Raw genomic sequence first — 16,916 nt, forward strand, 5'->3', positions numbered from 1 at the left:
CCCTGTTTGTTGGAGAAACACTTGGTTTACACAGGCAGAGGGTCAAAGGTCACGGGACAAACTAAGATAATTTAAAATATGAGGATTATTTTTAATGCTAATGAAAATCACATGCAGTCAGTGACTCAGTCTGGAGCTCCTGGACTGTGATTCCCCTAAATCTGTGATTCAGTTCTGTCCATGGCCTTCATGATATAATATGGTTTATTAACACATTTTATAAGGTCAAACGCTTAGCCAAGCTTGCGTTTGACAAAGCCCTGGTGTATTGTTGTGAAGTTTGAAGATGATCCATAAATATACAAAGTTTCTACTAGTTTTTACATTTGCTATGACCTTGACCTTTGACCTGTTATTGGTATGTACCATGACAGAAAAATTGAACATTAAATGTTGAAAACGGTGGACGTAGACTGTAGCAGAGTAGCAACAAGTAGACACAAGACTTCAGCGAAGCAACAAACCCCCCCCCCTTTAATCCAGTGCGTAGACACAGCCCAGAAACAACAACATAACATTCAGTGCGTAGACACAGCCCAGAAACAACAACATAACATTCAGTGCGTAGACACTGTCCAGAAAAAAACAACATAACATTCAGTGCGTAGACACAGCCCAGAAACACTTCTAACAAGCTCCAAACCAGACCTACTCAATCACCAACACCGAGATCCAAAGTCCAGAAGAAGAAACCCAAAGATGGACACTAACAGAGCTCTGTGACCAAACCAAAGAAAAGAAGAGCGAATACTTATAAGTTTACACTTCTCAAACTGTTCATCAAATCTGACAATCTTTTGTTCTTTTAAGACATGAAACACATTTTATCCACTGACATGAATGTGATGATACTATAAACTGTACATGACATCATTTTCCAGGTAAAAGATGATATTTTTGCATGAGCTGAGCTGGAATAACCCTGCTCGACCTGCCATTGTAATATTTTATGTGAAATATTATCACCTGAAGCAACTGTAATTTTTAAACATTTTTTAGGCAAGTGTTTTTGTGATTTTTAAATCAAACAGAATTAAATCAAATAGACAGAGAAAACAGAAATTTGCAATCTATGAATAAACCTCATCTAAACCATGTGCACAAGTGTAAAAGGTCATTCAGCCAATGAACTGTTTTAACTGTCATATTTGGATTCAGCTCATAATGAACAAAGAACAGACGGGATTAACCCGACACAGGCTCAATCCTGAAGAAACAAACTACTGTACGACAGAGAACATGCTGCTTATCAGGAACAATCTCCAAGAAAACTGATTAATATGAACTCACTGCTAATGAGACCAGCTGAGGACCTGGTGGAAACAATCACAGACCAGTGACCAGTGAGTACAAACCCCCCCCAAAACACCAACAAATAGAAAAAAGACTAAAGGGAGGACTTGATGAGACCGTGACGAGATGTGTGGCCTTCACAGGACCACTAAGACCTCGTTGTACAGTCTTTTTGATGGGCTGCATATGGTAACAGGGATGTTAGCGTGACTCTGAGGGCGTCTCTGCTCATCAGAAGTCTGCATCTGTATCTCTGCTCCTCAGTGAGTCAGCTGTTCATTCATTCCAGCTCCAATCAGTCAAAGAGGAAAACTAAGACATAAAGCCTGTGGCAAACTAAAATGTACTTTTAAATACAAACAGATGGATGGGACTGGACCTGGCCATCATAGGTGGAGTATACTCTGTCAGAACTACGGCCTGTTTAGAAGTGCTAATAAACATCAACATAGCTGCTGAGTGTGCATTAAAGAGCCTACTGTAACACTGGCCGTAGAAATGTGTCACAGAGGAAACATTAAATCAGACACACAGGGGGAGTTTAAAGATAGACCAACTGAGATCTCAGTTATCAGCAGTGTTGGGTAAGTTACTTTAAATTAGTAACTTAGTTACATTACTAGTTACTTCTCTAAAAAAGTAACTCAGTTACTTCAAGTTACTCGTTACTTTCAAAGTAACTAGTTACTAGGGAAAGTAACTTTGGTTTTACTCAGAATTCTCTTGTTAATGTGTTGCTTCCGTAACTGGATACCCAGCAAGATTGTCAGTCTTCTATCTTGCTTACATGCCACAAGTGCACTGTGCCACCTACCAACAGAAAGGAAAAAATAATGTGCACATTTCCACGAGAGAAATCCCACGCCTGGACCGTCGTTGACCGCCGCCATGATTCTAGCCTGCTTTTTACATCCAACACAAAAACTGCAGTCGTGGTGCTTTTGATTGTACTCAGAACTTGGAAATTCTGCCTTCTGAATAGGAAGATGTAGGTAACACCAGACTGCAGATGAGCTGCATACAGAGCTGGACTGGGACAAAACAATCGCCCCGGGCATTTTGACTAGAGACCGGCCCGCCATTATAGGAAAAATCATAAAGCCTTTGAATGAAAATAAACGCTGTTGTGACAGTGATGTACACTGTTCTGATGGTATATATGTATCAATCTATCAATTGTTTGTTGTAAGACTCAGATAATTATTATTTTTTTAAAGCGAGGCATTTTAAATGAGAATAATAAAGAAAAGTATTTCCTTGTCCCCCCCTTTCCCTGTTAATGCCCTACCTGGCCCCCTGGCAACACTTTGCTAGATCCACCCCTGCACAGTTACCAGCTGTCAGCTACTTAGAAAAGGATCCTGGTGTTATTTGTCTCTCAGAAACAGTTCATAACTTCCCTTCAACTCATTCATGTCACCTAAAAGGTAAACCTGTTTCTCCATCACCTGTTCAGCTCTGATGATTCAGTAAGGACATCTCCTGGTTTCATCTGCATGTTTCCCTCTCACCAGATAACCAAACTGATATCATGACCAGCAGTTTTACAGCTGTGGCTCCAGCAAACATCAGCTGATACTAGAAATTAATATTAAATAAATTCTAACAACAGCTGATCAAGCTTAAACGTGCTGCTGTTGTTTAACGCGACATCCGCTGGTTTCCTCTTTCTGGCGCAAAGTGGGCGATAAATAAACAAGAGAGAAAAGCCGATCAGCTGATCATTGATCAGTTTCGTGATTGAAGTAGAAACGGGAGAGGAGAGAATGAGAGAAGAAGAGGCAGCTGTGCAGCTTCAGCTTTGTGTCTTTTTCATTGTAGCTGAAGTCCGGGACAAACTGTGTTCCTTTTCACCTCAGTACGAAACGCGTTTTTACGGGACGGTTGGCAACTCTAATAATTAACCGTATGAACAAAATAAAGTTCAACATCAGTAACATAGCACCCACACAGCTGTATAGAAACTCCGTCATGCTAGCTAGCACGCAGTACGAAAATGTCAGCATACCGAAAATAAACTCCACCTAAACTTGGTTTATATCTGACTCCGATAGACTGCAGGTCATAACTTCTTACCTGAAGTTCAGTTCACCTGACACGCGGACCGGCGGCCGCCTCGGGTCTCTCCTCTTGCCTCCCTTTTCCTTCATCCACCTGCTGGCTTCCACCACTTGCTAATGTTATTGAATCTGTGGAAGCTCCGCGATATCCACCACACGAAGTAACGAGTAACGAGCCTATCTAAATCCCAGTAACGAGTAACGCGTTCCTGGTTTTGGCATAATAACTAGTTACCGTGCTCGTTACCACAATAATAACGTAGTTACTGTAACGCGTTACTTAATAACGCGTTAGTCCCAACACTGGTTATCAGTGGCACCATTAATGTTGCACTAGTGGCAGCAGGATTAGAGGAATCATGAAATAGACCAGGAGTGAATGAGACACACATGAAGTCAGCAGCTAACCTCAAACTGCTGCCATCCCCCGACTCAGCCCGAGGACCTCGGGGCTTTAAACTGGGTTAGCAAAGATCCAAAAGGGGGCAGCAGTCCACTGGTGACCATGGCAACACTCCTTAACAACGTCACACTTTATGGTCATCTGTTTGTGGTGGGGTGTGGTTTGTGGCTCAGCGGAAGGGGAGGGGTGGAGCAGCGGCTTAAGGGTGTGGTGTCAGAGGATGCATCTAAAGGTCAAAGGTCACTCTTTCGAGGATGCCAACGTTCACATTTTGGACAGAGAGGACAGATGGTTTGAAAGAAGAGTGAAAGAAGCCGTTAACGTCCACTGTGAGCGACCATCTTTGAACAGAGGCGGTGGTTTACGACACCAACTGTCTGCCATCTATAATCCAGTTTTGAGTTACCTCCCCAGACGCCTTAACGCCCACTCACACCCTGGGCCATCTGACCTCAGGAAATCACATGACAAGGTGGGGCCAGGTTTCACAATTAGCTCACCCGAAACCCTGGCTGATTGGGACCCACACCCATTTTCACACCTTGGCTCATGTGATTAGAGCAGGGGTCGGCAACCCTAGGCACGCGTGCCACCGTTGGCACGCGAAGGGTTAACTGATGGCACGCACAACCATAGCTGGACTGGCCATCGGGCATTTGCTCGGTGGCCTGATGATTTTTTTTTTTTAAATTTTTTTTTTTTTTGTAACGGTATAAACAATAAAAGGTGGTGGATTGGCCAGATGATGGCCGGTGTGTAAAAATAACTTAGTTGTTTGGTGGTGTCTATGGTGGAGATTCAGTAAAATTAACAAGTGGTGGAGGTCAGCAGGTGGATGAGGGAGAGGGGAGGCAGAAGGAGCAGAGACCTGAGGCGGCCGCCGGTCCGAGTGTCAGGTGAACTGAATTTCAGGTAAGAAGTTATGACCTGCAGTCTATCTGGGTCAGATATAAACCAAGTTTAGGTGGAGTTTATTTTCGTTGTGCTGACTTTTTACAGTCAGTTACAATAATTCGTACTGCGTGCTAGCTAGCATGACGGAGTGTCTATAAAGCTGCGTGGGTGCTATGATGTTACTGATAGTGAACTTTACTTTATCCATAAGGTTAGTTAGTGGAGTTGCCAACCGTCCTGTACAAACAGAATCGTTCTGCATTCAGACAAATTATTACGCGTTTCGTGTTGAGCTGAGAAGGAACACAGTTTGTCCCGTACTTTAGCTAGAATGAAAAGAAAGCTGGATTTATTCTGTCGTTACGCTGCACAGCTGCACCTTCTTCTCCTGTCATTCTCTCCTATTTCTACTTCAATCATGAAACTGATCAATGATCAGCTTTTCTCTCTTGTTTATTTATCGCCCACTTTGCGCCAGAAAGAGGAAACCGCCGGATGTCGCACTAAACAACAGCAGCACGTTTAAGCTTGATCAGCTGTTGTTAGAATATATTTAATATTAATTTCTAGTATCAGCTGATGTTTGCTGGAGCCACAGCTGTAAAGCTGGACGCTTGGATTGCAACAGGAAGATTGTTCCATAAGACTGGGGCAGCTACAGCAAATGCACGGTCGCCACGAGACTTCAGCCGAGAACGAGGTTGCGCCAGAAGAAGTTTTGCTAAAATCTCAAGAGGAGCGGATCCGACAGAGACTGACAATGCTTTTAGATGAGAATTCTCTTTAAAAGGTGTTTGACTTTACTGAGAAGGCTTGTCTAGCACAGCACAAGAAGTCTAAGACCAGGCAACAAAGGAAGTTTGACTTACTTGTTGTACGTTGGAAACCACAGCAAAATACGGAGAGTGTCCTCAGCGGCCAGAAGAGAGAAGTATGCAACACCGAGGATGTTGACAAGTGGATGAAGAATTTGTCTGACAGACAGCTTATCCAAACAGACGAAAATATCCTTGCTAAAGGGCTGAATTTTGCTGTCACACTGAGACAAATCCCGCTAGTGGAGCTGATCACAGCCACAGAAACATCAATTCGTAACAACAATATTGCAGAAGTGGAAGCAGAGCAACTACGGACGAAAGTTTCGGCCTGTCTCAGCAATGCAAAGCCACCAGCATCCAACATCACCATGGAGGAGAGGAAGGCACTCACATCACTTAGTGATGACAACAACATTATCATCCTTCCGGCAGACAAGGGTAGGTGCACAGTATTGCTAAACCAGAAAGACTATCATGAGAAGATTTTGTCACTACTCAGTGATGAAAATACTTATGAGCCCCTGAAACGAGACCCAGGAAGTGGCTACAGGAAGAGGGTCATAGACTGTCTGAAGCAGTTGGAACAAGACAAGGCTATTGACCGGACCTCATACCACAGGCTGTACCCAGGGGAGTCTACACCAAGTCTGTATGGTTTACCAAAAATACATAAGCAGGGTGCACCTTTAAGACCGATTGTCTGCATGATCAACTCGGTCACCTATAACATCTCCAAGTTTCTGGCTTCGATCCTCAACCCGCTGGTAGGCAGCTCTGAACACCACATCCAGATCACCCTGGATTTTGTTGAGAAGGTGAGAGATGTCATTATGGAGGCAGATGAAACCATGGTCTCGTACGACGTTACATCTCTCTTCACTTGCATCCCAGTCACGGAAGCGTTGGAGGTAGTCCGTAAGAGATTACAGGATGACACCAACCTCAGCAACAGGACCACTCTCAGCATCGACCAAGTGTGTTTGCTTTTGGAACTGTGTCTTCATTCCACCTACTTCACATACAAGGGTCAGTACTACAGGCAGAAACATGGGTGTGCCATGGGCTCCCCAGTTTCACCCATCGTGGCCAATTTGTACATGGAAGAAGTGGAAAAGAGGGCAGTAAATATTTCCCAATGCATAAATACACACAATTGAGCTTCCATAGGTCCCAAACATATAAGCAGCAAATATAAGTCCAAGAGCTTACCGATAGCCCGTCTAGCTCAAAGTCTTCCTCACAGTGCAAAGTGAATTGTGCCTTGTTTGCTGTCCTCTCAGTATGTCGCACACGAGTCAAATGACTGCTGCATGCATTTTAAGGCTTACTAGGCACGCCCGCCCTTGATTGCTCTAATTCAGGTCACCTGGCGGAGCAGTGCACACCAGGCCGTGCTTAGTTGTAGATTGCACACAAGGTCCAATCAGCAGCAGCACAGAGCAGGTAGTGGGCAGGAGGAGGAAGAGAAGAGTAACAGCCACACCTACTAGGTCAGCGCGACAGTCATCTTAGCTAATGAAAGTTTTACGTCGCAGCTGTACGAGCTAGCTACGTGTTTTGTAAGCTGCTGTGCTCTTCACAAATAAAGCTGGAAGCAGCTCAGACTGTTAGAACCAGCACTGAGCCCTGTTACATTTATACAGTGTTAGAGCAATGGCTGCAACCTACAGCCTTTAAACTAGCGATTACAATGCTGACAGTAAACTCGTCAGTCCAGATGTTACCACATTACTCTATGGTACTTAGAGTTAAAACAACTGAGTCAGGCTGATTAAAATAACAGCTGTAAGTTCTCTCATTCATTATATCAAGACTGGGGATCACACTACTGATTTCAGTTCATTTAATATGTGAGTGCACAGATTCATTCTCAACTGGACATAAATGATGATCAAAGGTTGTATATATGATGAATTCATCAAATCCCAGCCTCTAACACAGTGCGCTGAATCTTAGCTTTGAATGTCCAGTATATTCTAATCAGTGCAATTTAAGCATTCACTGAACCTACAGTATCTACACCTGTGTGGCAAATGTGTGGTAAAGATACAGATAATGCAATTTAATTATTAATACAATATACATCATGAAAAACAAAAGCTGAAATTGATTCAGTTTAGTACTTTTCTCTGTGTGCTCTCCCAGATAGCAAGGAAACATTGAAACAATGTTGAGTCAATATCAGGCGACGTCATTGAATCAACGTTGAAGTGTGACGTTGACCCAACGTCACTCTTGCACCCATTTTTAACGTTGAAACAACGTCAGGTTTTGATGTTGAATCAATGTTGAAACCTGACATTGATTCAACGTTATATTTTCTAACACTGTTGACATTGAAACAATGTCAGATTCTGATATTGAAACACTATTGAGATATGGTGTTGATTTTCCACCTCTTTCGCACAGTTGCTTTTTATTGAAAAAAACAAAAAAACAAAAAAGGTCAATAGACATGTATCATTTGCAAAATACTTTATTAAAAGACAAAGTTTCCTATTTACATTTCTATGTTTCACGTCACTTTTTATTATTTACTCCGGGATGGGGATGGATGATGTGCGTCCTGCGCGCCACCCGTACGATCTGGATCATATCTGAGCCATTTCTGGACTGCTTGAGCAAAGACCAACTCAGACATAGAGTTCGCCCCTACCTGCTGCGCCAGGCCATCTAGGACAAAAATAGACACACACACAAAAAAACAAAGACAAAAAAAGGGAATTAGAGCACATGAATAAGCTCTTGTTAATTGTCTTCAGCAGGGAGAAAGTATGTAAACCCCTAGGCTGATAAACATGAAAGTCACCAGGCGGAAATCAGCAAACTGCCGCATTTGATTCCCAAAGAGCTATAAGCTGAAAATGTGATATGTCTTAGCATGGTGTGCCGTGTATCCTTTTAAAAAAAAAGAAAAAAAAGAAAAGAAAACATGGGGTCCTCGGGCTGTACAAAGTGTACAACCCGAGGACAAAACAAGCCGAAGACCAAAGACTCCATCTCCAGATTAACCGGACATGAAAGTCTTGTTATTAAGAAAGACAAAGTAATATAGCAAAAAACAGACATAGGAAATGTGAAACGCACCCAGCACATTAATTGATCCCTTTATTGTTCACTTTAGGCTCATAAAACTACAATAAATGTTAAAACTTACCAAATATGCATCTGCACAGCGCTGTCTCTTTAAATGCCCTTTTTTGCTTTGTCTGGTCCTTGGTTTTTTTTCCCCTGCCCAGTTGAGTACAGAGGCCAGCTCCTTTGTAATGGCATAAACCATTACACGGCGGACTCGCACCTCCAGTGTGGTCCAGCAGCACCAATCAACGCAAAGCGTCTCACCTATAGACACATTTTATGAGATGGAATTAGCGTGTCTCATGTCTTAAATGTGTATGCAAGTGCTTGTGTGTTTACTTCATGTAATTGATGATAGAAACATGTCATTTAGTTTTCCCTAAAGCCTGATTTTCAAGTCATACAAAGAATAAACCAAAGTATTGGCAGTACAATGTATTTCTATTCCCTTTTGTTGGATATTCATTTGTTAGTTCTTGTAACTGCTAAAAGTGTTTACTAGTTTTTGCCTGTCACATATATTTGTTATACCATGTAAACTGTGAAATTCCAAGATTTTCAAACTTGCCTTGTAATAGTGGCCTCACAGAGTCTCTGGAATCTACAGAAAAAAAAATCACAACAAGATGACATTCAGGAGTATAAATTGTTTTGTTTTTTTTAGATAAGAGTACAATGACATTGTGATGCAGCTTTAAAGCTTTTTAAAAAGCATACCATCTATAGGGAAGACATCAGACTGCATGCTGGCGAGATCGCAAAGCTGTGTCGGTTTGTGCCGGAGTGGCGAAAGGTGCCGGGAGCTGGGTGGGGCATTATGATGGTTGCTATCAGTGGGCTGGGGGGCAGACTGCGGAGTGGTGAGGGCTGTTTAGAAAAAGATAATTTTTTAAGTATTTAAGAATACAGACAACTTGTCAAAAAAGTTTCCTCGTGTCAGACACAGATATGTACACAGACACTAGACAGTATTTTATTACCTGGTATTTTCACTCGAGGGGCCTGGGGAAACCGTTTTTTTGTAGGCTGCTCATCCTCTGAGTCCGTATATGTGTACAGGGGATTTGGTCTAAAGAAAAGAAATTAAAAACGGTCTTAAGCAATTGTAAATATGCTTTTGGCATATTGTTTCCTAAAGTTAGTTTGATTTCTAACAACACACACAGGAAACAGAGACGTGCAAGAAGGTACAGTATACAATGAATTTTTGAAGTGCACAAGTGTACACGGCTTTGCATTTTTAAAAAGTTTACAAACTTCCACTTTTTGGACTATATTATGTGGTGATATTGCAGTATGCAAGCACCACAGATATGTATAAAAGACAAGATCATAAATTCTTAACAATCAAAGATATGTTTGTGAATAAAAAAGTTTTACTTGTGCTTTCTTTTAAGACTGGTCTGAGTTTCAGCTTCGGACTGAAGGTCAGACGTATCACAGCATTAACGTGGATATCTCTGAAGACTGCGTTCTGCTTCGTGAAATGTGCCTGGAAATACAAACACAATGTACGGCCAGACATACATTACGTGTGGACAAAAGGTGCAAACGCATAGAAAAATCAGCGGTTTCAAAAATACGCTGGTACGTGTGGACGTAGCCTTATTCATTATTTAAGGCATAAACGGAAAGTCATGTACGCGTGCAACGTAAAGTTAGGTGCGCGTGCAAAGTACAGTCACATGGGCATGCCGCGTGAGCATTCAAACTGAGTCTAAAGTTTTCGTGTGCGAATTGAAGCGAGTCATTGAACACGTTTATACAGTTAACTTTACGTTTATCAATCATATATCACAGATTTAGAATTTTTTGTAGTACTAAGCAACTACAGAACGAAAGTCTGGGTCAAGCGCCGAGGCGGCAAGAACAAAGGAAACCTCGAAGCGTTAAAGCTTTGTAAGGGAATATAACGAAGAAATTATGAAACAAAAATGTTTTCTTTGTTGATATACTTTGTTCGCAGTGCAATTTATTTGTTGCCGGATTGTAAGAAGTAGACACAATTTCGGCAACGTAAATAACAGTAAAAAACTCGTTAATGTACAACATTAACGAGTTTTTTACTGTTATTCAAATGCAAACATGGAAATAATGAGTAGGGAAAAAAAATCATTCATTCTTACCTTATACTAATTGTGGTGCAGGCCAGTGCAGTGCATGAACTGATGCCTTCTCCGGTCAATTCCGCTGAGAGTAAATCAAATGTCCCGCTCTACTGTACAAGACAATGAATACCTGGGGGGATGTACCAATGTGAGAGGGGTGCTGCGGAATAGTCCAAGTGATCGCTGCTTTAATTTCCCGGTCAACTATACATAAATTGCACGTAGACACGAATTTTTTAAAGCTGGTGAACTAGACCAAGTCATTGATAACAAATGAACAATAAACCTACTTTCTCTGGTACTTTATACCTGATCAGTTGCAGTGCAATTTAATGCTCAACTACAAATCGATGGTTTTTGATGGTGACCGGAGCCGAATGATCGTCAACTATAAATAGACGTTTTCTCGACGTTGTTGTTGTCACCTGGTCGACTATAAATAGATCAAATATCAATGACAAAAAAACAACGGTGAATCAACATCGTTACAACGTCTCTATAGTAAGACCGTCGGTTTACCACAGTATTTCAATGTTGTTACAACATTGGCATTTCAACCCCGACCATATACGACGGTTCGGATGAAAAATCAACATAGATTCAATGTCGTCTTGCTATCTGGGCTGTGATTATAAAGGCCTTAAATTCTGTGATATATACTGTAAATGATTTTCACAGAGGTCTTAAAGTACTTAAATCACTGCTGATAGTCTGGTTGTTTATATTTTCACGTTTTTGTGTCTGTAGGGCTGTTTGATGACGATTTGGACTCCTCTGGGAGATGAGGACACACCCACATCTGTTCCATACTGCAGCCATGGATGGTGTTACAGCTCTGAGTCACCTTTGGGCCATCAGACGCACACACTGGAAAACCAGCACCTGGACTTCATGCAGGAGAGACGGCCTCAGTGATTTGATTTTAATTGGGGAAATTTTGAAAAACATGAAGGAGATTTTCCTGGCCTGGGATTTTATGGCAGATGGTCTTAGAATATTCTGCAGTAGATCAAAAATGAAAGAAAACCATGAGTCAACATGTCAACATTACCTGATGCTGCTGAAGTGAAGCAGAGCAAAGTTACAGAGGTTTGATTAGAGACACAGCTGAGGGTTTTGTAATTTGGCATCACTTTACATTTCTTCTCTGTTAAACAGCAGAAATGAGGCTTTCTTGTTGGAGGTCATTTTCAAGGGGAAAAAACGGTGTAATAATAATAAGTAGGTCAAAGGTCAAAACAAGAGTACAGTTAAGTTAAATAAATAGGTCAAAGGTCAGGTTACACTGGTTAAACAGGATCAGCAGAAATTAAACAAGGATAAAGAAATAATACATCAAACAAGGAAATAAATTAAAAGTTTGAGTTAATGAGAAATTAAACGTTTAAATCAGGTTAAGAGTTAAATTTTGAGCCTTTGTTAGTTAAACCAGATAAAATAATCGGAATAACCGATTTGGGGGAAAATCGCAAAGATGTTGTAATCAAAGCTCTTTTAAAATAGTTTGTACGGCATAAAGAAAAACACGTTTCAGTAAATTGTATATTGAGCCAAAACCGCGAAGTCACTGGTAGTGACCTCAGATCATTGTTACTGAAGAAGGAGGAATTCTGCCTTAAACAGTAAAGTGTTCTTTAACTGTGTGTGTGTGTGTGTGTGTGTGTGTGTCTGCAGCTGTTCTTTGTGTTGTTGCTGGATCGTTGCCTCAGGGGGAAAGTTGTGTGTGTGTTGAACATGCAGACTAACAGAGACTGCAGCTGTCAGCAGCCACACACACTTTATATTCTTCAAATCAAATCACAGTGAAACATGTTCACTGACAGCTCAGCTTCAGCATCTTATTCATGCTGTGACTGCAGCCGTTCAACTCTGTTTCTCTTTAACCCAAATCATCACAACATGGAAATATAATCATCAAAATGATGTGACTGGAAGGATGCAGCAGTCTGTGCTCCACCTTTCTCCTCCACACCTGCAGGTGGAGAACATGGATGCATGAATCTCTACAGAGTTCTTTGAATATTATCCGTCTTATCAGTTTTCAGTGAACAAAAATCCTCACAGAGCCAAAATAAGCAGTTTGTATCCAACATAACTCAGCTGGACTCTGATGCTCCGTATAACAGCCACACATGAGTCTGGATTCACTCAAAGCATTGAACAAACTTTATTGTAAATGAAGCTTTTGGACATTTATTCTCTGATATTTGCTCTTCAGCTCGAGTCTCCATCAGTGGGAACATTTCCTGATTCAACTTTTCTTCTGTTCAAATCAAACTCCATGAGAATCAAAGTGTGAATCAGAGTCCTGATGATCAGATTCTATAGAAACATGGAGACTGTAGAGGATTTACACTCAATATGTTCATTTGGTCCCTTCAAGAAAAATCAATCATTCATCAAATAAAATCAGTCGTTGATCGACTCAGTTTGATTGACAGGACAGATGATCAGAGGTGCAGAGTTTTTACCTCCATCATTCAGACAGGGACTGAAGTATGGGTGGAGTTTGTGAGTGAAGGAGCAGCCAGTAAAGGAGTAGATCAGAGCTGCAGCACCTACATCATAAAAGGAGACCAGACCCTCCTCATAATCCACAAACACCCCCACCTTCTCAGGACCAGGATGAAGACAGAGGGGGACTGAAGGGGAAGCAAAAGCTATGTACTTATTTCCATTTACCAGCCACACAGTCCAGAAACCATCCTGAGGTCTCGGTGTGACTTTTCCCTTCCTGTTGATCGACTCTGTGGCCACTCCTAAAGTCCAGTCAGTCTTTCTTTTAACCTGAACCTCAAAGTAAAATCTGCCTGAAGAGAAACTCTGCTCTCCTAAAACATTAACACAGTGAGAAAATCTCTCTGGGTTGTCGGGAAGATTCTTCCTCACATCACTATGATACACTTGTTTTCCATCATCAGACAGGATGAGTTTAGGATGAGCTGTATCAGGATCCAGAGTCACATCCACCTCATACTGTTGCACCCTCTGCAGCTCAGCCTCAAAGAGCTTCTTCTTCATGAGTTTCCTGATTGTCTCCTCCAGCTGAGCCACAGCTCTCCCCACAGTCCCCTCATATGATGGTGGATGAACTCTGACCTCTGTCCAGTCCTTGCTGGGTGGAGCAGCTTTCAGGGAGGAGAAGCTTTGGAGGAGGTGGAGGTGGTCTTCAGAGCGTGAGAGCTGCTCCACCTCAGAGCTTCTCTCCATCAGCTCAGAGATTTCCTGTTCCAGATCTTTGATGAGACCTTCAGCCTGTTTCTCTGTAGTTTCCTGTTTGTCTTCGATCTCCTTCATGAGCTCCTTCAGGCGTCTCTCAACAGACTCCATCAGAGCAGTGAAGACCTGAACACCTTCTGCTTTCTGTCTGTCTGCAGCATCTTTACTCATCTTCACCGACTCTGTGATCTCCTGAATCTTCAGTCGTCTCTTCTGGATCATCTGCTGAATCTCAGCCTCTGTCTTCTCCAGCTCTGCCTTCTTTCCTTCATATTCTTCTCTCAGAGGAACAAACTCGTGGTTCTTGTGGTCTAAAACAGAGCAGAGCACGCAGACACATGTCTGGTCGGTCTTACAGAACAGCTCCAGGAGTTTATCGTGCTTCGTGCACATCCTGCCTTCCAAGTTCTCCACAGCATCAATCAGCTGATGTCTTTTCAGGCCTTTCACTGTCAGATGAGGCTCCAGGTGAGTCTGACAGTAGGAGGTCTGACACACCAGGCAGGACTTCAGGGCCTTCAGTCTGGTTCCAGTGCAGACGTCACAGGGAACTTCTCCTGGTTTGGCAGCTTGTTGCTCTGAGCTGCTGCTGCTGGCTTTCTGCTGAGCTTCACGTCTGAACTGAGCAACCATCTCAGAGATGAAGGTGTTGACCCTCAGCTGAGGTCTAGTGTAGAAAGTCTCTTTACACATGGGACACTGACAGCTCTGATTCATGTCCCAGTGCTGACTGATGCAGGTTTTGCAGAAGTTGTGTCCACATGATGTAGTGACTGGATCAGTGAACACATCCAGACAGATGGAGCACAGAAACTGATCTTCAGATCGCAGATTGCTGGCAGCAGACATGTCTGCACTCTGAGGGAGAAAGAAAAGAAACATTTGATTCAAAATTCACTTTAAATTTCATTTTTAAAAAGAGAGAAACAAGCGTCAGTAGTCTGAGGAGCTTGGAAAGAAAAGCGTCTGGACTTCTTTGAGTTTCTTGAAGATGTTTCATCAGAGAAGCTTCTTCAGTTCTCAGAGTAACTGGTGGAGACCCAGCAACACACTCAGACACAAACTGGTTCATCCCAAACACAAACTTAACATCGTCGTGTCTGCTGTACAGTGCAGCGTCCAGATGAACAGAATAACTTTGGGGATGAAGATAAATACAGTCGTTAGAAAGATGTGAAATTGTTTCTCTGACTGTTTCACAGAAGGTCCAAGATTCATCCAGATCATTTGTATACTTGAATAAATCAGTTTGTTGGATATTTTCCATCAATTACTGTGAAGTAAACTTCGACCTTGTTGGTGACTAAATACTTCTTATTGTAAGTCCAGATCAACGAGCCATTAATATTAAACAGTGACTGTTCCAATAGAAGTGACAGTGAGGAGGACAATGAATCATAAACCTCAGAAATGTGTTATTAACTGTTGATCCAGTATATTAATGGCATTTATGAGAACATGTTTATTCAGTGGTGTCTGTATATTTGCTCCATTTGTGCGTCATTAAAAACTGTTTTCTCTCACAGATACTGGAACATCACAGCTCCTCACAAACTCAGGATATGGAAGAAGATGAACTTTTCCAGTCACTCGCTGGGATACATCATTCAATTATTCTGGATCCTCAGAAAACATTGATTTATTTTTGTATTTCATATATTTGTTTGTCCAGATCAAAGATTTATGTTAGTAGAGAAGAAGCCACCATGATAAAGCCTGTGTGTGAAAATGAGATCAGTGAATTTTGTTGATCAAAATCACATTTAAGGAGGAATTCTGTCCTCCAGTTTGTTTAAATAAGCTTTGGGATTAAACACCATCATCTATGTTTGTGTCTGATGTTTGATCCAGTTCAGCTTGAATATCACAGCTGATGTGTGAACTCTGACATATTTAAAGCCTCGATTATCAGGATGATTTAAACACATCTGTTTAAATAATGAGATTTATGTTTCCACACAAAGTTATAAAGTGCAGCATCGACTGTTTTCTGAATGATTCAGGAACATCTGTGACTCTTACAGGATACACTAAGTCAGATAATCTCTCTTTGTAAAATGTCTGAATGACTTTTTGAAGTACTGACCAAAATCTGCTGGTTTACAGTATCAAAGGCTTTATATCAATAAAGAATAAACAGGTGTTTTCACGTCTGTAATCCTTATGATCAATCAGATCCAGAATCAATCTAATAGGAACAGGAAGTGATGAATAACCAGGAAGTGTGGAGTCAGTCTGAAGTCCAGAGCACAGACTGAGTCCACAGTCCTGAGCAGAGCCACAGTGAGACTGAAGCAGCAGCTCGATGTTCCTACAGTGGATCTGTGCTTACATGAGCAGATTTCTATGGATCCAGTGTGACTGTGATGAGTCAGCATGAAGTGAACAGAGTGAAGATTTGTGTAGAAACAGGAAGTGTGATCAGCTGCACTCACCACTGTTGCTGAGAGAAACCTGATGGACTCCAGTGAATCTTCTTTTAGAGACAAACAGGACTCGACTGCAGCTCTGCTGCTGCTCTCTCACACTTTCACTTCTGCAAAATGACGAGGACCTTCTCGTCTTTGCTCCACCTCTCCCTGCACCTGTTTGTCTGGTTTTGCTGCCTCTCCCTTTACAGGAATCAGCTGGTCTGTACTCAGTGACTGTGTGCAGCGGGTGGGAGGAGTGAGGAGTGGTGTGTGGGTTCACACAGTAATGACGGCCTCAGGTGATCAGGAGAAACTCACCTGGATTTCCTTTTTCCACAGCAGACTGAGAGCTTCAGGTGGACCCTGAAGGAGGTCTCAGACACAGGTGGTAAAAGTACACACAGTGTGTACTGAAGTAGAAGTACTACTGTTAAAAATACTCCAAGTACTAATTCATCTTTTTTACTCAAGTAAAAGTAAAAAAGTATTGGCTGTGAAATGTAAGAGAGTAAAAAGAGCTGATTGAAGATCATTTCTAACACATGTTTATACAAAGCTAACTGAACCATGTGCTACATCAACGTAATAATAAAATAATATTATTCACTTTATTTCAGTCTAAATTTGAATTC

At 41.8% G+C, this 16,916-nt stretch overlaps 1 protein-coding gene and 1 long non-coding RNA gene across 2 annotated transcripts; one reads left to right on the forward strand and one right to left on the reverse strand.

Moving 5' to 3' along the window:
* The first annotated feature begins 11,658 nt into the window (after window positions 1–11,658).
* LOC112844688 (uncharacterized) lies at window positions 11,659–13,011 on the forward strand. The gene is made up of 2 exons (XR_003217417.1): window positions 11,659–11,879; window positions 11,922–13,011. It is a non-coding gene; the product is annotated as an uncharacterized LOC112844688 (long non-coding RNA).
* Window positions 12,798–16,441, reverse strand: LOC109199740 (E3 ubiquitin-protein ligase TRIM39). Its single transcript, XM_019355053.2, has 2 exons — window positions 16,309–16,441; window positions 12,798–14,731 (listed from the first exon to the last, which is right to left on the reverse strand). Exon 2 carries the CDS (start codon window positions 14,720–14,722, stop codon window positions 13,064–13,066), a length of 1,659 nt encoding a protein of 552 aa, XP_019210598.1. The 5' UTR covers window positions 14,723–14,731; window positions 16,309–16,441; the 3' UTR covers window positions 12,798–13,063.
* Between the last annotated feature and the right edge of the window lie 475 nt (window positions 16,442–16,916).

The sequence above is a fragment of the Oreochromis niloticus genome, unplaced genomic scaffold (assembly GCF_001858045.2).
Source record: "Oreochromis niloticus isolate F11D_XX unplaced genomic scaffold, O_niloticus_UMD_NMBU tig00000744_pilon, whole genome shotgun sequence".
In the NCBI taxonomy this organism is placed as follows: Eukaryota; Metazoa; Chordata; class Actinopteri; order Cichliformes; family Cichlidae; genus Oreochromis; species Oreochromis niloticus.